Source organism: Wolffia australiana, chromosome 1, assembly GCF_029677425.1.
Source record: "Wolffia australiana isolate 7733 chromosome 1, ASM2967742v1".
Classification (NCBI taxonomy): domain Eukaryota; kingdom Viridiplantae; phylum Streptophyta; class Magnoliopsida; order Alismatales; family Araceae; genus Wolffia; species Wolffia australiana.
The window spans coordinates 6302702-6324422 of record NC_135835.1 but is presented as its reverse complement, the minus strand read 5'-3'; the positions used below and the strand labels follow the sequence as shown (position 1 = coordinate 6324422).

Sequence of the window (21721 nt, the reverse complement as noted above, 5' to 3'; positions counted from 1 at the left end):
AAAAGTTTACATCTATAAACCTCCCAGGTGGAGACAATGACACGATTGGATCACTTTATAAGCATGACCCTCGGATGCATAGTACACGACAATGTATTTTTTCAAAACAAACCAACTAGTGTATATGGTTATAATAATATATAAACTACGTAACTTCCAATGCTAGAATGATTTAATCATTACATCATTTGTTTTTAATTTCAAGAGGCTTGTGGCAGGAGAATTTCTTTGAACTCTCTTTTTCATGGAATGATGAAACATAGATATGGACCAATAAAAAATGGAGTTTTTTAATATAAATCTGACTGACACACATTCCTTATTGACCGATGAAAAAAAATATTTCTTTTTTTTGCATTAAATTCCCCAGTACTTACTCTGATTGTTTGAGATCCAAAGTGTGATGTGGCATATTCCCACTGATTTAAAAGTGTGTCATTATGGAGCAGAAATCAGTGCCATAATGGCACAATTTTATATAATTAAATTTTTTAAAAATATGATGGTAAAGATTAAGCTTTTTAAATCCCAATTATCTAAATATCAAACCATCAGATTGCGCCCAAATTTTAAGGTCAACATCACCTTTGACCCTCTACTCATCCATATTAGTTGGGTTACTAAAATTGTATCAGGAAGACGGAAAGGACACGACGAAAGTTTGCTCCAACTCTTATTAACCTAGAAGGGCATGTAGTTTCAGGTGTCAATGTTTTTCTTGCGTCTTGGATTCAAATGGTGAGTTTCTTATATCTCTTTTCACTTCTTCTTGAATATCTCCAAAAGGCCAATATGCCCTTGGATGATTTTTAAGTGCTAGGAACACTCCGTTCTATTCAAGATCAAAGGCAAAATACAAAAACAATCACTCTATCATATGTGTGATCTCTATTCTTACCTCACATACCAAGATGCATTTCAAATTCCATTAAAAACCAATTTCCTCTTAATTTCACCCCTTTCTCTATATATAAATAAAACTGAATTTTTCTATAATTTCATTCGCCATCTATCATATCTATTCCCTAAATTTCATAAAACAATTGCTATACTTGGAATATTTGTTTTTATTCATATGAATTTTGAATTCAATTTACTGTAATGTGATCTGGAGTTTACTTTCAGTTTGATCTGAAGCTTGGGTTAAATTTCAGTACTCAAGTTCTATAACTAAAATGAAAATCCCTAAATTTGACAATATATTCTGAAAATCCTAAGAAAAAGTAATCATATAAGTAAATTCATTATTTATGCATTTTTTCGATCCGTTTGATCAAGCTAAACATTTAGGTTTTTAAAGATATTTTCTGCCTATGGATCAACCCTTTTCTCACCCTATACATCCTAGAAAGATTATTGCACAAGTGTTAACTCTAATGACACAATTAATTAACCCTGTTTACACAGCAATCATGGGTGTCTTAGAGTGGAAAGGGAGAGGTGAGTTCCCAATACAGTATCAAGGGCTAGCCCAAAGCTTTATAAAAATATTGGCGCATTATCATCATCTTCAGCCCTGTTAACCAACATTGCATAAATTACCAATTCGTCAATATTGTAAAAAATCTTTTGAGTGAAATCTAATTTATCCTCCTCTTTAGTTAGGACCCATAACATATACATAAAAAGTGAGTACCACTGACATCCGTCCATTCAAAAGTTCTCATAAAAGTAGTTCTGAACAATGAGATAATTTCCCAACGATCAATTTCCTTTGTCTATCCTCTTAAGCCAAGTTCCAGATTAAAAAGTTGTTTGAGGGTCATATCCACAAAGAGGGATAGAGAAGAAGGGTAAAGGTTCCCAGAGCTGGAAAATAGAATGGGTCAGAGGAGAGACCAAAATGAAGAGGCAGGGATAGGCTAAGATGAGCTGTCTGAAGTCACAGTAAAGTAGAGACGATCACAAGGGATGGGGACCCTAGAGGGGGCGATGGGTTGAACACTTTGATGAGGAGAGTCAAGAGACTTCAACTTTAAGATACCTCTTCACTACCCTCGTAAAGGAAGGGCTGCACTCTTTAAAGAGAATACACAAAGGCCAAATGACCAAAATGCCTCTAGTGGGTTAACATTTCACAACTAACCTAGATAGGATGGGGATCATATCAATTCCTTCCTAAGGGCATCTCCCTCATGGCATTTTCTTCCTCTTTTTTATCTAGTTAAGCCAATTTCCAATATCTCTCACTATATATATCTATCTCTCACATTATGCACAATCCACATCCGTGTCTCTTTTTTATCTCTCTTTTTTCATTATAATGCAGATAATTTAATTTAATGATGTCATATTACATACACTTAGCCATCACTATCTGTACTATCAAATATGCTAGCATCAAACGGAGAAGATTGATCGCCTACCAGCTGCTTCCTATTTCTAGGGACAAAAACAGCAGCCCTTGAGACTCTCTTCCCCCATTGGAGCCCAATTTTGGTTGTTGCACTAACAAGGCGCCTCCCAACTTCAGATGTTCCTTCCTTGTCAGAAGCAGCGTTAAGAAACCTTGAATTTCCGACACCATTCCTGCTCTTCTTTTTTGAATTCAACCCACAGCTTCTGAAACAGCTCTCTCCCCGTTTCCTCCTCTTCTTTGAATTCAAACCACTACTGAAGCCACTTTCTCCCCTTATCCGCTTTTTCTTTGAAATCAACCCACAGCTGCTATAGCAGCTTTCTCCTTGGTTTTCTCTCTCAAATGCAACTGAACTTGTATAAAATGAGCCAGGGTCACCAAGATCAGCAAAGTAATTTGCAATGATCCAAGAGACTGAAACCCCTTCTGGAAAGCTTTCCCTTGGAGCTTCTACCAGACAAGAATATTCACCATTATTTCCATATCTGGCATCTTCAGAGACGATTTTTTCTTCTTTGCTTTGGGTTCTGGAGATTTCTGTGTCTAAATTTTCTTCATTACATTGTCCTCCCTCCTGATTTTTCCCTCTGTTGGTATGCAATGTTCCATGATGCTGCTCTACCGTAGAGAGATGCATGAACAGAAACCATGCTATCTTCGATCCTTGAAAAGCATTCCATAAGGGCATTGAATCAGGGAGATGATATTGGTGCAATTTTCTTTTTACCTATACCACCGAAAGAGAACCTTGATGAAATGTTTCCAAAAGTAAAGACGAAATTAATGGGTTGAATTTTTCATACCAGCAAAGAGTGGACCTTGACTTCTCCTAGATATGGGAAGCAAGAGGAATGCTCCCTTCCGAGTTTTTCTGCACAAAATTTGAACATCTATTCCCTCAGAATTAGACGGCACTATCCATGACATGAGAGATTGATACTGGTAAAAACATCACCACGTCTGTGCAATTCTTTTCACTGTTAACATCAATAAATATCAACGGGTAATAATACCCAACTATCGGAAGCTTAATTTCATCATGATCATTACCGTAGCTTTCTGCAGCTTTGAAATATAAGTTTATTTCAAGCAAAACGAGATTCGATAACCACGCCCTGGGCAAGAGAAGAGGGACTGAAAGAAGGAAGCATTTATACATAATTTCTAAAATGCATATCTTTTCATACGTTTCCTCCAGCGAAGAATTTACCAGAAAACAAAGAAGCAAAATTTGAACATAAAGTGTGCATAACAGAGACTCCTTTCTGATTCCAACTTCCGATCAACAGATTCGACCAATTAAAGAGGAATCAATCGAGTAAAACTCCAACAGGAAACGAGAAATGACCGGTAATAAACCAGATAATACAATACGTTTACTGGGAGCTGAAGACGGATGACCCAAGCAACACTGGGAAGATCAAGAAAAACATAAAGGCCGCGGTTTTCCCGATTAAAGTGGAAGAAGGTATAGAAATCAATCGATCCTCTTTCCATTGCTTCACTTACTCTTGAGGTTGCCGACGGTGATGTCCGGCGCGATGGCTACGGCGAGGTGAGTACCGAGATTTGTTTCAGCGAACACGGGTCTCTCCGCCGGCGCCGGCGCCGCTGTTACCGCCATTGCCAGAGCATTCGAGGAATTTCTCCGTCGTTCTGAGTTTCAACGACGGGTGAGAATAAATGCAAGGGAAGGCTCATTTTCACTATGGTTTACTGCCTTTAAGATTGAACCCACATTTTCATTGAGAAGGTTCATTTGGGTGCCATTTTTCTCAAAAATTGAACTGGAAGAAAATTGCAAGATTTCCTTCAGAAATTAAAGGCGTTATACATCATCAGTTTACCTATAAAGTGGGACTCTTGGAAGTCTTGGGATCAGGTAGGCATCCACGTCACATCAACCGCCGTCTTCGTCATCGGACTTTGGAATTGGATGAAACGGTTGTGTAGATGATGATAATGCTTGTTGAAGGTTGTTGGAGATGACGTCAATGAAGTGGCCTGGACAAGTGGCATTGATGGGACAGCTTATCAGACGACGGTGTTGATGAGTCGGAGTGATTTCACCATATTTGAATGATTTACAAACAACATAGATCAAAGGTATGAATATTTTAATATATCATGAAATTTGATATGAAAACTATAAATAAGATATGACCGAACTGGCTACAGCTTGATTGAAGATCAAATGGATAACAGATAATGGAAAGAAGGAAAATCACAAGAGAGTTTTGCTCACGGAGAAAAGTTTGCCCCCAGTTTTCACTCAACTTTCGATAGGCATACATAAGTAAATTGGATGATCAAATACCTGGCTGAATTTATTCTTTACACTGGAAAAAAATCAAATTTCTACTTTTAGGTAGTGAACATCGAGGTAGGTGAGTCGATAGTATTGGACACATGAATGTGATACATTGCTTCAAACATCAAGTTGACTTGATAGATACACCTTCATAGTGATACACAAGTTAACACATAGAGGAGGTCAAAATATTCATAGTAACAATTGAATATTGAATTATGAGCCAAATTTAACTTATACATAATTTTAAATGAGGTAAAAGATCTCATATATACAAAAAGTTTAATCGAGAGAGCATAAATAGTCATCTAACGAGAGCACAAAATTTCCCAAATATAGATATAAACTTGTTCATGGATATCAAGGTCCACATTCAAAACACCAAATCTAGTCACATGATTTATTATTATCTGATTAACATCATCTCATATCAATACAAAATATTCTGGAAGTTTACAATAAAAGCCCACCAATATATAGAGTGTTTTAAAGCTTGTTGGCTTATTTATTTATTTATTTTCTTTTGGCAAAATCACGGTGACGGGTACGTCCAACGGTGACGCTTGTGTTGGTAAACTGATCCAGCCGTGCCCAGGACGCCACCCAGTGGGTATTTTATAGATGAAATAGATTTTTTACGAGCGTTCGTATGCGTGGAGCGAGCATAAATATCCCAATTACACGTGAATCCCACTCGTCCACGCCCATGTGCGGGAAAGGGAAAATATACCTTTGTGATACCTAGCAGGTGCTTGGAGAAGGTCGCTCGTGCCGGCGTCTCTCCGAATCTCCCCCGGCGGTGATGATGCATGGAGTGTAAGGAGCCCTCCCCGCCATCGACAGGTGGCATCGATGAGGTGCGTGACGGGGACATCAGTCAGGTGAGAGAGTGAGCGCGTCTGCCTCCCGCACTTCATGCAAGACGCCAATCTCGCGGGCCACTCTCGGAGATGTGTGCATGCGTGCCAGCAGTAGAATGGAGAGCCGACGTAGCAGACGCGATGCATGGAGTGCAGACCAATCTGCTGGTCACAGATGTCAGCGTTGAGGTGCATGACAAATGGAACTATCAGGCGCGAGGGTGAGCTCTCCCGCCGCCAACCCTCCATGCAACTGCCACTCCCGCAGCCGCTCCTTAGATAGTGTGTGACGCATGCGAACAGCTGTCAAGCCAAGGCGTTCAACGCGATAGCATCCACAAGCAGCCTGAGGGAGTTCCTGCCAAGAAAAGAAAAAAGTGGTTGGGGTTCGTATGCATACCGTGTGGTTGGCAAGGGCATCTTGTGGATGTTGATATTATTCGGTAGGGTCAGCTTGTTGACTACATTTATACTAATACCAAAATTAATTTTTATAATATTTGGTAATATTTCATTTAAATATTTTGACTTTAAGAACAAGCAGTAATCTTAATAATAAACCAATGTAAGAAGGCAGAATATGAACCTATACTAAAGATCAATGAGTTAAAGATGAATCAATTTTTTGTTAGAGGTGAAGATGTCATAATAGTGACATCCCTTTGTTGTCTGAGAAATTCTATAGAATTGAAAACAGCCAAATAAATTTTGAGTTTTTGTATAAAATCATTCTTTAGATATATTGAGAAAAAACACTTAATGTCTTCTGCCTTAAAATAAGTCAATAGATTATTTTACTATCGATGTTCTCCTTGCATGCCCTGCAACAAACAAAAATCTTATGAAATAAAGTGTATGTAACCTTTATATAATATTTATTTTTCTCTGAATAATAGCTTTTTGAAGCTCAACCAAGATTAACATTTTTTAGACGTCATCGCTCAATTTATTTTGTTCTGTTGCATCATTTGATTAGTTTCTATTTTTTTTGAAAGGGTAATCTATCCTAATTTTCTCATTCAGATGTTGTTTAAGAGGTCAGTTATTGCAGTCTATAAAAAATTACTTATGAAAAGGGTAGATAATATGCCAATCCCCATTAATTGTTCATTTCCCGTGTAAGAAGTTGAAGGTGTTGATTTCATCTTTTCTTCTAGTCTTCATACAGATACTATGTCACATCTGAAGTGGTCATTTCTCGGAGACCTAATCTGACATTGTCTCCATAAAACTGGCTAAGCCACCAATGCTGTCGCCATATCAATAATAGCAACAAAAAACTCAAAATTAAACTGAATTTACTTTAAGACTCATAATCAATTATGTAGATCTGGCCACAAAGTTATTGATAGATTTGATCTTGATGTTCCTCAGCCCCATCAACTCTCATCTTCAATGATGCTCATCCAGACAGTGTTACTCTATCCAATTTTCCAATTTGAGATATTGTTTGAGCTGTGTTTCTTCAATAAAATGCAAAGGTAACACCAAAACTTTAAAACTTTTGCTTAGTGTAAAAATTGTAATAAACATCAACCTGCTTAGTTCGTAATTTTAATTAATTCTTCATTGCCTTCTTTACACTACTAAAAAACGGATCCTTAAATAACTTTTTTTGTAAATCTTTTTGCAATTTCTTGGTGTCATTTTCAATCTGAGTCATCTATGTTTCCCAACATAAATGCACCTAAAATTGTGGTTTGACTAAACTTTATTTACCTTGGTTCTTATTAATTTCTAATTTTATAATTACCAATAAAATCATCAACTCAAATTTATTTTATGTTCTCTGTGACAGCCTACATTTAAGATAGCTTTGAACTCCATACTAGGTCCTTACATGGTTGCAAACTATGAAACAAGATGATTTTGGCCCATTCTGTATTCCCATAGAAAGTATGCTAATGAAATACACAAAGGCTTCCAGCAGAATGAGTCAAACCTCTGCTTCAAGAACGCTAATGGTTACATAGGGAGTCAAACCCTTGATTCAAGAACACTAATGGTTCCATGGGGAGTCAAACCCTTGCTTGAATAACACTCATGATTCCATAGATATGGTGGGACATGATGTAGATGGCTACACCTAGAATTGGAATCAGAATGTCATGTCTATTTTACAATGGAAAATGCATGTCTCATAGTGTATATTGCACAAATTCAACCATATAATATCAGTCTATAGCTAGTAAGAGTCTTTCATGGAATCATTGTTTAACGTGAAACACACATATTTTGAATTTGTTAAGCTCAAAACATTACTGTCAGAGTTCTAAATGATATAAACAAAATTCGAAGGTATAAGTCTCTGTAATTTTTACAGACATTGAATTTTGGATGTTGTAATCATTAAGGACTTGTTCCAGTCAAGATGCAGCAACAAAACAGTGAAAATTTTTGCCTTTCAAGATTAGCTTCACGTGGGTCGATGAAGAACCTGTTTATAGAGGGTTGAAACTAGTTTAACATCTGAATATTAATGTTTACTATGAGTAAATAAGGTATTATAGAAGTAACTTGATGGTACTTATTGCACAATGGAGAACATATGGGATGAAGTTTATCATGTATGCGCATTTGCGGACAGAATTATTTATAAACCACGACGAATCCCATGCATAATAAATGAGAAGGAAGCTCCACAACTTTCTGTACTCTCTAGTCATGGGGATGGAAGTGCACCATCAATTTTATGTTCAAGGGGTACCTCCCAAGCAGACCACATATCCAGATCTAGAATTGGAACCCTCTCCACTTCATCCATCTGTACCACCATTGTCGTTGTTCCCACAACCATTGCAATCTCCAAAATTGTTGTTGCGAGAGCTAGAGCCATATCTGGATCATGACTCAAATGTGCTCCCACTTCTGCTCCCGTCACTACTGCCACCCCCACTCCCGCCTCTTCTACCACTCCTTACAGGACCACTAGTAGATCCATATCCAGACCCATAGCCAACCCCAAACATAGTCCAATTTTTCCTCCTACCTTTCTGCCATCACCAATGCCCTCGCCACTACCGAAGCCATACAATCTACCATTAACTGTGCTACCAAAGCTTTATCTAAATCTTTTGGGATTGAAACCAGCAGTTATTTCTTGGCAATACCCACAGAGATTTCTTATGGGAGAGAAAAAGAGAGAAAGAAAAACAGAAAAGAGAAAACTAAGAAAATCTCTTTGTACTTGCAATAGTTCTTCCCAACTCCTGTTTTATCTAAGGAACTCAAAGCATGAAATAAGAAAATTTCATGGACATAAAAGCAAAATTTGTGGGAACCATTATCACTCAAGGTCATCTCCACCATATCGCCCTAAAAATTTGACATCACGACGTATAGATGCATCAAATTCTCAGCTTCATACAGGGCTCTGCGGGCTTTCGTCTTTCGATACCTTTGTAAATATGTCATGTAGCAGATCTTTTAAGCTGACATGGTGAAAAATAAATTTTTGAGTGGCTTCAATGGATATATTGAGGGGGTTGTAATTCATCAACCCTTTATACTTGAAAATATTCATAGCATGAGCCTTTTGACTCAGTTTTATCTACCCATCTAATTCAATGACTTCTATGCCTAAGTGTCTCATGGTCAAATCCCAAGCAAGGTCTCTCGCTCAAATCTGGCGTGTGCCGGCCTCAGTGTTCGGTGCAAAACACTGAGCAGCCTTGATCTCTTGCAACGGAAGTCTTTGCAAATGCTTAAGATCGCATAGAAGGGGTTAGAGGAGATGGTGGGGACGCAGCCCCGTCACGGAATAGGGTCATTGTGGTAATATCATAAAAGAGTACATCATCGTTGGGATCATTACATGGGGGAAGACGAGGGGTATTACAATGAACGAGACATGGCGCCTTGTGCCAAGGTAGTGTTCGCCACACCGCCTCGAGGCCCCCGCTCAGCACGCGCGCACCCGTTCTACTGCTACACAAGTGCCCTAGGCGGGGTGCCGCGTGCCCGTGGGCATGGCAATCACACACGACACCCCTACTGATAAGCCAAAAATAGGGGTGAAAATTACGCAAAATTTTTAGCCCTTGTCGTTGTGAATTTTTGGCTTATGCAATAAAATTTATAAAACTCTACTTAATATGTATAGTGATAAGTATGAGTGTCGTCCAAGGGAGGCAAGTAGGAATTTCAATTTGATTTTATTTTTGGTGTTTTAGATCCTAATTAGAGTGAATTTGATCTTCAATGAGGATCAAGTCACCCTAATTAAGTGAGAATTTAGAGAGGGGGGTAGAAGAGATGAGATGAAAAGAAGAAATGTGGGCTCTAGATTGAATTAATTGATCCAATTGGATGGATCAAAGAATTCAATTAGAGAGGTTGGAAGAAATTTTTGATTTAAGTTTTGGTTGGTTTTGAGAATTTGCTAAATCAGAAATAAAAAGGGAAATCTTAATCTCCTAAGAATTAAAACTAATTTTTTTAGAGTTTTCTTTTGGAATGCAATTGAATGCCAAGGTAAATCCCTCAATTTCTCCTCTCAATCCTAATCAGGGCTTGTACATGCCGCTCAAGCCAAGCGATTTAGAAGTTCAGATCAGAATAGAGATGAAGAAACAAACAACTTAACCTAATTCATTCAAAATGCATAAAAGTTCAAATACAATAAAGGAAAAAAAGTACCAGATAACTTGATCCAAGCTAGAGCTCCTCCCTGTCTTGCAGCTGTGATAGAGCACCATCCAGAATGAGCTCCCCCTCTCGAAATTTAGCTTTTATACTTAGGTTATAGGGTAAAAATCACCATTTTACCCCCGTTTAGTACTTAATATTTATCTATCAATGTAGGCTAGATCTGAATGATCCAACCATACAGATAGAAAGAGGGGATCAAGACAAACAAATCCATAAAAAAATCATCTCAATCGGACTTCGGGATCAAAAGTTATTAATAAATCAATTTTAAACCAATTTAATCCATTGGATTTAAAATTGATTTATTTATTAGTTTCGTTTTTAAACACGCAATGACGTGTCGCTCTCTCATTGGCTGGCGCATTTTGAATCCTCCTTTTTGCAGAAAAGTCCTTAAAAAGCTTGGAATTGCTTTTGGACGCCGCCCAAAAGTAATTGCGTATATGCCCCTGGCGCACTCTCTCTCCTCCGATTTCTCCTAAAACATTAAAAATATAAATTAAAAATTGCAATAAAACCCTGAATGATTTTAAATAGGATCTTTACGCCTGCCGTGGCGACTGAGAGCTGTTTTCAGGGTCTTTTTGCAACAAAACGTTGCAAAAAGGCCCCGAAAAGTCTAGAAATTGCATAAATACATTTTTTTCTCTTATAAATATGCCCTTTTTTCATAGAATAAATGCATTTCTTCTTGAAATAAATCCCAGAAAATTCCTAAAAATTCGTAAAAAATTCTAGAAAATTCTAGAAAATTCCCTGATTAATTCCCATGTTGATAAATGTCGAAATAAACTTTTTAATGTGCCATTTTCATCCAAAAATAATTATTTCAAGCTTCAATAAATCCTTAAAAATTCATATAATTAACAGAAAATTAGGGAAAAATCAGAAATTACTTGGAAGCATTATTTTTGTGTAAATATATGATAACAACCCAAATTTAAGCCTTTTAAATGCATAAATCATGCTAATAACATGAAATAAAGACCAAAATTAGGGTGTTATCACCTGCCTTGACGATCACACATGCCACTAGCACCCGTGTCAACACCTTCGCAGGCAGTCTGTGCAACACCGCTGCATTCGACGCCCCAAGCTGGGCACTGTGCGCCAAGCACTACCCACAGGAGCACTACGCGCCCTCTATACCGTCTCGGCGCTCTCAGTGCGCCACATGCCTTTGTTTCCTGCCAGCATGTCACCCTACCCCGCGCCCTGAACACTTAGTGCACGCGCTGCCTGCGCGGTTGCTGCATGGCACCCCGCACAACTCCGCGCGCTGCACCTGCGGCATGCCTCCCGGCTTGCACGTCCCACGCCGCGCACAGCACTTCCCACTCCCGCGTGGCACTCGGCACTCGCGCGTTGCATTGGCGCCCGCGCGTGGTGCTTGGCACTAGCGCGCGGCGCTTGGCACGCGCGCACACACACTTGTCAGCCCGTGCACCCAGCATGCGCGGACCGTACCTGATCCGTCCCCCCTTGGGCGTGGACGGGCACGTGCACTGTTTGTAGTGTATCACCACGTATAGGGGCAATGGCCTGAAAGATCAGGTATTTGGGCATCGCTATCGAGAATCACTCTGTCCTTTAATGTCGTGCGCCTATCACGCCGACACGCCCTCCCAATAAGCACACAGGTCTCTAGGAAGGGAATGCCGCCTAGTTAGGGGCTAAGACTAAGTAAGAGACGATCCTTCATTAATCTATCATCTGAGATATGTCTATCATCTCTCCCTGGAGTGCTATGATATGATATCTCTCAGATATTCTCATGATAAAGTCATCAACACACTCCCACAAGCATTGCACATCAGATGTTATCTTCATGCAAACTACGTGCTATTGGACATTCTGGGCAAAACCAATGGAAAGAATAAAGTTTTCAGCTTGGTATACCATTCTCGTGCTTTATGTATAAGGCCATACAAGGCGTTCTTCTGCTCTAGTGCCATATGCTGTATACTCCTCTTTGTGAACCCTGATTTACGTAGACATTTTGGTTTATTTCTCCATTAATAAAATCTGACTTGGCGTGAAGCCACTGAGACATAGATGGTATTTTTTTTTTGCGACAGGTGCAAATGTCTCTTCAAAGCCCACTCGGAGCTTCTAGACATAGCCCTTTGTGGTCTGCCAGGAATTGTGTCTCACCACCTCTTCTTGTGAATTCTTATTGAACTTGAAAACCCACTTAAGCCCTATAGGTTTGAAGCCTTTCAATGGATCAGCTCCCATGTCTCATTCTTCTTAATGGAGTCCATCTCCTCCCTTGTGGCACACCTTGAAACTTCCTCATTGGACACTTCGAGGAGATTATTGGGCTCCCCTCTTCCATGAGGCACTCTTATTGACCAAGATGAGTGTTCTCTACGTTTTCATAAACTCATCTGAAATCTATAAACTTCTTATGAAAGCTCTCTTTAGTAGTGAGAAGAAGCTCTCCTTCCCATGATAGATAGCTCACATCATACCAAGGTGATACAACATTAACTTCTGCCACCGGTGGTAGCTCATTCACATGATCATCACAGCCATTAGTTAAAATTAGAAAATCATGAGAAAACTAGATGCCTTGACTCTTATTCTCTCCACGGATGACCTAATTCCACCTAAAATATTGTTAAAAGATAATATATCTGTTTAATACTCCTTTCCACTCCTAAGATCACACTAAAGATAAGATTTATACTCAATTGTTGGGTTGGAGAGGCCTATATCTGGATGAAGAACTCAAAAGGATCTGCTGCTAAAGATTTTACAGAAATCATAATGACATCAAGAAAGTATGAAACAAATCACCTATGGACATTGATAACACCCTAAGTTATGTGCTTCAGTCAAGTATTTAGTACAATTCTATCCATTTAAAGAGTTTAAAGTAGGTTTTTATCATATATTTTCATGTAATTAATTCTGCAAGTGAATTCTGATTTTTACCCTAATGTTTTGTTAATTTATGAATTTTATGGAATTTATTTAAGCTTGTAGTAAGTCTATTTAAATGGAAATGGTACGTTTAAAAATTAATTTTTATGATTATTAATGTGGGGATGAATGACTAAAATTTATAGATTTTCAAGAATTTTATTATTTTTTTTGGACTTCATTCAAAGAATAAATGACTTTTAATTGGAGAAATGTTAAAAAATGAATATAATTATAAAAAATAGTAGTCTTAATCAATTTCAAAAAGCAGAGGAACTTTTCTGAAATTTTGATTGTAAATATGCGCATAAAATAAGTTCTCAGTCACGCATGGCATTTGTAAAGATCTATTGAAAACCTTTGCTGTGTTTCATTGAATTAATCAGAATTTTCTATGTATTTTCTATAGAAATATGGAGGAAAGAGAAAGCAGATGGGGCATACCTCCAAGTTTTTTTGGGCAGCATCCGTTTGGGCCTACTGGTTTAAGCAAGACCTTTTGCGCAAAATGTGAAGAAATTGAAATAGCAACCGCACATGACGAAATCTCAGCTATTGGAAAGGCATCTGATGCTTTAATGCAGTCAGCCAAAGTCGTTTTTTTGGGTGGTAAGTATCTGATGCACGCACTGGAGGTGACGTAGCAGTATCTGACTGGATGGCGGTTGTAAAAACGTACAGATAAGTACAAATCACAATATATGGTGTGTATTTTTTTTCTGTTATTATAGGGCCTGGGGTACATGGTGCACTGAGAAATAACCCACCAAAGTAGTTATAAATCTTGCCATCCAATCAGCAATCACCACACAGTGCAGATTTTTCAAAATTGAAATTAAATAAATGAAATTTGATCCAACGGCTTAAATTAGTCATTTTCATTTATTAATTATTTTTAATCCTGAAGTCACATTGAGCTCAAAATTTAAAACATTTGCTCCTCTTCACCATTTCTTTCAATCTATATGGTTGGATCATTCAGATCAAGCCTCCGTCGATAGATCAAGGTTAACTACTATTGGGGTGAAATGGTAACTTTTACCATTTAACCTAATTATAAAATCAGAACTTTGAGTTGAGGAGGTCATTCTAGAGGGGACCCTTTCAAATCTTAGGGATAGAGAGGAGCTATAGCCTGGATCAACAATATATGGTATTTTTTTACTTCATTGTAATTTTATTTGAATTTTATTGTAATTTCGATTGTGTGTTAGTGAATTTCATTCTTGTTTTTATTGGTCCTATTCCAAAACTCTAAATCGCTAAACTTGAGGGGCATGTACAAGAGCTTACGAGGATTAAGACGAGATATTATTGAATTTATCTAACAACTCCACTTGCAAATTAAGAACTAAAAAGATAGCAAAAAATAAGTTTAATTTATTGGGAAGATTAGATTGTGTTTATGAGACAGTAGTAAGTAAATTTGGATGCCGAATTTCCCAAAACAAACTAAGATCAAATTTTCTTCCCAACCATTCTACTTGACTCCTTTGATCCTTTTTATTGGATCAAAGAAATTGAATTGGAGATCCATAAATATTTTATTCTCCTCATGTCTTCTACCATCCTTTCTAAATTCTCCATATAATTAGGTAATTTGATCTTCATTCAAAATTAAATTAACCCTAAATAGGGCCATATAACTCAATTGGATAAGTAATTGAATTTCCTTACTAGCTTCCTCTGGACAATACTATACTTATCACTATACATCTTAAGTTAGGGTTTTATAAAATTTATTGTATAACCTAAAATTAACGACGATAAGGGATGTTATTGGAAATTAATCTCTATTTTTACCTTAACTGACATATCACGTACCATGATGGCTTAGTGTCTAAAGTGAGACGAATTGAGTTTCTCATGCGTGCACCTTGTACCTGTGCTCACGTGGTCCATGGCTCTTTGGATCTCCTCCTGCACCTTGACCGACTTTGTTCACCCTCCGTCATCATCGTCGTTATGCCATCACGATCACATCAGCAGTAGAGAGGAGGTAAGGGAAGAAGGGGAAACAAGAAGAAGGCCCTTGAACAATTCTAGTATGGGTTAATTTTTTTTAGGGCTTGGCCTTATTTATACGAAGAGGGTATTTTTTATAAAACCCCCAAACATAATTATGTCTTTTACATCCAAAAGACCATTTGCGTGCTACCCCCTAGGCCCATGTATGAATATACTAAATTACTAAAATGCCCAAGAACCTCTATTGTCATTCTAAATTAATTAACTATATCGTCATAGAGATTTAACCCAATCAATAGTTTGAGTCTCCAACATGTGGGGTGCCAAGCTACACCTCATGCCCTAAAAGATACGAAGGAGTGTATATCGACTCACTTATGAACATGTATGGCATTAGTTAGCATGTATGCATACCCCCTCTTTAACTTGTCTCTCCTAGGATGACTTAGGACATGGTTAATTTCCAACCCCTAATCGATTATATGAGTTACTATTGATGCATTCGGAAATCATCGTAGAACTCTTCTCCAATATTTCACTGCCTTGGCCAAGGACTTCATCGCATCTTGTTCCTTGAGCTGTCACCTCTTAGATCATGGGTGCATGATCCGTCTTGACTACTCAATTTTCTTCATGAATTTCTTGATGCACTCAAGCTAAGATCATTTATAATGTCACAATTAGAGAGTTGTAGGTCATAGTTAAGTACAAATGTCTGTCATCAATCTGTCTTTGGTGTCTTAGGTCTAAAGACCACATACACAACTGTCAGGTGAATCAAATTGATTGACAGTTTGGAATAATATCATTTGGGATTCATGTAGATCAATTTGTGAACTCTTTCCACTAAAGAGCACCCATTATCTATCTTTAGTGTCTCCACACTAATGGCTATGGGACCGACCATACTCATCACATGAATGAGACTAGATAATAGTATTGTATCCGGATACTTTGATGTCATTCTTGAGTATATTTCTAATAGGAATATTTAGAACACATTGTTAAATACTTGTGATCACTATATTATGGTGTCATCATAAGTCACTAAGTCCGATCATGTATGATGGACTTCATTATAAGCATCACACATCCATTGTAAGGAATACGTTCTAGTGATAAACATGCAATGAGATATGGGATCTGTGTTTGGATTACTAGCCAAATATATTTCCATTGCCATTTTCATAACCAATGAAGACAATAAGCTTACTTCAAACATCCAACTTGATCAAGTCCCCTTTTAACACTTTCACAAGGGATAGGCAGCCCAAGACTCTAAGATTCTGAACCTTGGTCTTTGATATAGTCTAACCTGAATAAGTTGTAGCTCATTTCAATTCATGAGGTATACATCACTGCTTAGAGCATCTCTTCATACCTCACTAGGTGTGCTTTCTCACTCAACATAAATCCTCTTATGGAGATAATTTTTTGATAACTCCTATAAATGACACAATTTTCTTATGGAGCATATGGAGTCATCAATTGCCCCTCTATCTCATGGTCAGCCAATTAAGTCATAATTTATACTAAAGAAAACTATCCTCATGTTTTGTATTCAGAACTTTGATCTTCACATTATTCTCATTCTACGATCTCCTTAAACAGCTAGAAATCTCCTCTACTGGTCATATATGATTAAATATCCATGTTCAATCATAATCTTGCACCCATATTCATCAAACTGCCAATATTCAAGATGTTAGAACATAATTTGACGATAAAGAAAATGTTACTCATCATGATTTCTCTTTCATTCTCACATTAAAATATGATGCTTCCTTTAGAGAGATATTTCAACTTTCTGCCAAAACAAGAGACCCCTAATTTTTTTATCTACTTTGAACCACCAGCAAACCAAACACTGCCTAGGTGAGCTTCATCTAGCTGTTGAAAAAGGTTTTTTATGTCACTCATGTGGTTGATAACATCAAATTTGAAATACCACTTATTAGACAATGGGGGATCTGCCTCACTCCCTGAGTAATGCATCATCCAAAGGCTTTGTCAAGGTCAGCAGAAATATCGAATTGCCCTTCTCCTCTTTCTACTCACTATAGTGCAGGGACGCGGACGGGACATTCTTTCATCTGGGACGACAGAAATCTTCCCGTCCAAGGGTTACGGATGAATTTGTGGATGAAAATTCATCAAGGGACGACTGGACGGGCCAATTGTCTTCCCACTGGATAAAAAAAGCGTCCGTCCGGAAGATGCCGATGATGGACAGATGAATGTTGGATGTGAAAAAAAAAGGATAATTTGATTAAATTGGTAAAATAATGTATGGATTTACAATCAAACTTGAAAACGGCAATATTTAAGCCCTAATTAATAAAGAATATAATTAATCTTTATACATGTCAGTCTCGTCTTAAATAATTGGATTAAATTGGCAAAATAATGTATCTGTTTATAATCAAACTTGGAATGGAAAATATTTAAGCCCTAATTAATAAATAATATATTAATACATGCCACTCTTATGTTATTAAATTATTTTTATTTATATTAATAGCGTGAAAGTAATATTTTAACATATAATTAGGGTAAAATTAAAATCTGCAGAATATCATTTTTATTTGGATTAAAATTTAAAAATGTAATAAATTATAGTGACATGAAAAGATGCCATTACTTTACTCCTGGAGTGCAATATTGTTTTTATTACAATGGAGTCCTTTTGCCATTTAATTAGTCAAATTTAATTTTAGAGTTTAAGTAATCGAATTGAATTAGTGAGTTTCATCAATTGAATTTAATTATATTTAATCAGACTTATTCTGGTCATTAACTTTCTATTGGCGATTATCCCTATAAAAAGATGACAGTTTTAACGAGTTTGTAAAAAATATGCTATCATAGGAAAGTCAGCGCCAACCGCATTGAAAAAGTTTTGAAATAAAATGGCGATGTGGAGTATCAAAAAGTAAAGGGTCATCTCTCACAAAATTTCAGAGTTTTCTTGAGAGAGAACAGCAAGAAAACCCAATCCAAGTCCATAAAATCATAATGGGTACGACTCAAAACTGGATCTTTCATAGTTTCCTAAAGGGGAAGTAAAAAGTTGCAGCGCGTTGGCCATCACCATATGGCAAGATGTTTGAACTAGGGCAAGGCACAAGGCGAGGAAAGGATGGCAGAGGCCATCACATGCTGCGAGGACTCCTCAAATCATGTCATGACCAACAACCCAAAATTAATCAAGACTCGCACAGTAGAAAAAATTAATCAACATGAACAAATTAAAAAGGGAAAAAAATTATATGATGAGATCTTGCATGGATTCAAGACTTTTTTCATTAGGCTCCTTGATCTAGATGTCCAAAGCATAAAAGATATGAAAAACAGATGCAAAACATATATTTTGCTACAAAGGAAACCAAAATAATATTGAAATAAGGATATCATTTCATAGACACATGATATGTAGTACAAATTATGATATCATTTCATTAGCTTAAAAATTAATTTTCTGCATTAAATGAGTATGAAATGCCAGTTTCATGTGTAGGATTTGAAAATGATAAGTTTATCGTAAATGATTATATGTCCGTCTGTAGTCATCTAAAACACAAAGGATAAAATGACACTATGTTACATGGAATGAATCACTAAATGAAATAGAGAGAGAGTAACGAAAAAGAACAACTTACATAAACGTTAGAATGTATCAGCAAAGTCGTCCCATCCATTGCGATCATGTTGTTCCTTCTCACTCTATTACATGGAATAGAGAGAGTTGGGAAAAAGAAACATGCTTACGCACAAGTTGGAGAGTGATAGAACATAATGCACCAGCACCCAAGTTGTCATCATTGTCAGGGTCATCGACGGAGTTGAGGGAGTCCTGGTCTACACGCCAGAACCATGCTTGAATCATCATCAGCATCTCAATGCTCTCTGCATTTTGGCGTGATCTCCGATACATGGTGATGCCTCGGCCAATTGAAAACAGTCCCTCCACTGGTGCACAGGTCGGACTCACGCCAAGAAATTGGCAAGCAATTTTTGTCAAATTCAGAAAGTATCGCATCCCGGCATCGTTCCACCAGCTTAGAGGATTATCCTTCCTCCACGATGCATGGGATGTTTAGATACTTATCTAGCTCTTGCGTGGGTGTTGAGTGTGGTCGCAGATGACTGCGCAGACGCGTATATTTGTGCTTGGCTGAAACATATTGTGTCGGACAGTCATTCTCCAACGGTTCTCCCTAATCTGAGTCACATTCAGATGATTTGGTATTTGACGCATACTCCAAAATGCTGTCAAGATAGGAAAGCACGCTTTGGCGACATGACAGATGCACAACTTCTATTTTAGAGAATGGATCTAGTGTCGTCAATGTAGCGACGGTATTATTGTCCAAAAGTACCAGTGTATATTGCATCAACTTGTTGTGCATAGTACTACACGCCAACCGTAGTGCATCCCTACGCTCAACATCCAATGCTGCCCCCTGCAGTATACGTAGCCTGCTCAAGGTGGGTCTTCGACTCCACGACCAATGACATTACTTCAGTTATTGGTAATTTCTTCGTCGAACACACAAAGTCAATACCCTAGCACAATGGGCCGAGGATGCCCAGGTATTCGTCAATCAACATCCAGTCCTCTTGACATAGGCCGTAATCTTTAGTTGATGTTAAAAGGAACCTCACAACCATATATCGCAGAACCTCTCTCTTTGCAATGGCACACTCTAACATAGTGAAAGTGGAGTTCTAGCACGTTGGGCAGTCGACCTTAATCTATTTCGAATCTAGGAGCTCAAACATATTGCACACATCAACATATTTATCCATTCATTGCATAGATCCCTGAATGACATTGACAATGGCTCTCACGCGTGAAATTCAAGTCCCAAAGGTGTAATTATCGCTGTAGTATCTTCGTTGACATGTGAGTTGGTCGCTTCCTCTGTGTCTAGTAGTGTATCTGAGCGAAACTCTTAGACACGTAGCGTATTAGTTCTTGGAGGTTCTAATTTGCGTATAACCTTGAGTCCAGACTGGACTACAAGGTTCAGTACGTCGGCAATGTAGGGTACATGTCAGTCCATAGTGAATTGTGGGTTTACGGTCTTTAGTTGATCCACAATGGATGCCAGCATCATTCTGTTGTTGGACGCATTGTGAGTGGTGATTGCACACAACTTTGACTCGATGCCGTATTCATATGCAACTTCTACAACGATCCCTTGATCTGTCGTAGAACAAGAAGATGCTCACATAGCTTCCAATTAGTGTCGATCTAGTGAGCAGTCACACCTAAAAGGGCCAGGTTATTTGGGATGTCAAGCATCCACGGTAAGCGAGACATCGGAGACATCGGCAAACATCTCCACCAGCTTCCCTTTGACTTCTCTGTACATCCTTTCAGCGGTCGCCTTGACTACATCCGGACCAGGGATGTCCCCAACCACTTGTGTCCCATCGAACTATAGTCTTCCGAAGGATTTCTTCTTCACAAGACGCCAAGGAAGATTGTTGTCGCAAATGAACCTAACGAACTTCTCCTTTATCTGCTCCATATTGATGCCGCCTAAGTACAGCTTGTGGAAGAGTAATTTGCACTGGAGAATGGTTCTCTGCTTCATCAAGAATCCGTTAATTTCATCATGAAATTTATGGTGCGCTTTATTTAGATGTCTCCAAAATATGTTCGTACTCTTATCATTATTCCTCTTGACGATGACTTACGGGTGGGGTTCTGGGCTTGACATAACGTGCATTGGAACTGGTCTGGGAAAACTTCAACAAATTGATCTAACACTTTAGACCGATTGTGCCTTCCGCTGCGAGTTGAGATGTTGTCATTGACCTCAACTGGGATGCACTCCGCGGACTCTAACGCCGTAGCCCTAGCCGTAGATTTCGGAGTGGTAGCAGAGGTAGACTCCATTTCTCTACCAAGTTAATACACAATAAGGAATTATTTGTAAAATGTGAGTGACTCAAAATTATCATGAAATTGAAATATAAAATAATGGAAATTACTGAGATAACTATTCTCCGAACTGGAATGAGGGATCCACACTTATTTTGGAAAGGCCAATCCTGTTCATGTAGTATCTCACATGAATCGTTAACAAGACAACGACCATGGTTGGTTCTCTTAGATTTACACCAATCATATAAAATCATAAAATATTTCGAAGAAAAGCGTAAAAAAATTATTAGTATTGGGTCATTCTACTTAAAACGCCAAATGACTTTGCGCGTAGTTAGAACGCATTCAGATTTGTAAACAATTTCAAGTTTTATTAATCCTAGAAAAAATTTAACTAGCTTACTTAAGCATATGCCTTCATACTGTCCTCTAGATCCATCTATTAAATTATTTGAACACTTACATTTATGTGGAAACACGCTGCTACCTGACAAGTAATCATCTTGCACCAAAGAATGAATTATTACAAAAACACAAATCCAAGGGAAAAAAACAATCCCCCAGTAGTAAAATATAAAAAATACTGAGAGATTTCAATTCAAGAAAACTACTCCGATCAACAGCCACCACCCAACAAAATTAACCCATTATAAAGCAGTCGAATGAGAATGCGAAGAAGAATGCACATACCTGATTATGAAAACAATTTTTGTCCCAAAAGAGGCCAAAAGGATGAGGAGCCAAGGCCA

The 21721-nt window shown here is 37.9% G+C and overlaps 1 protein-coding gene across 1 annotated transcript; it reads right to left on the bottom strand.

Annotated features, from left to right (window-relative positions):
* Window positions 1-2149: 2149 nt before the first annotated feature.
* Window positions 2150-4064, bottom strand: LOC144703585 (ubiquitin-protein ligase). The gene is made up of 3 exons (XM_078575787.1): window positions 3869-4064; window positions 3163-3230; window positions 2150-3086 (listed from the first exon to the last, which is right to left on the bottom strand). Exons 1-3 carry the CDS (start codon window positions 3981-3983, stop codon window positions 2304-2306), a joined length of 966 nt encoding a protein of 321 aa, XP_078431913.1. The 5' UTR covers window positions 3984-4064; the 3' UTR covers window positions 2150-2303.
* Between the last annotated feature and the right edge of the window lie 17657 nt (window positions 4065-21721).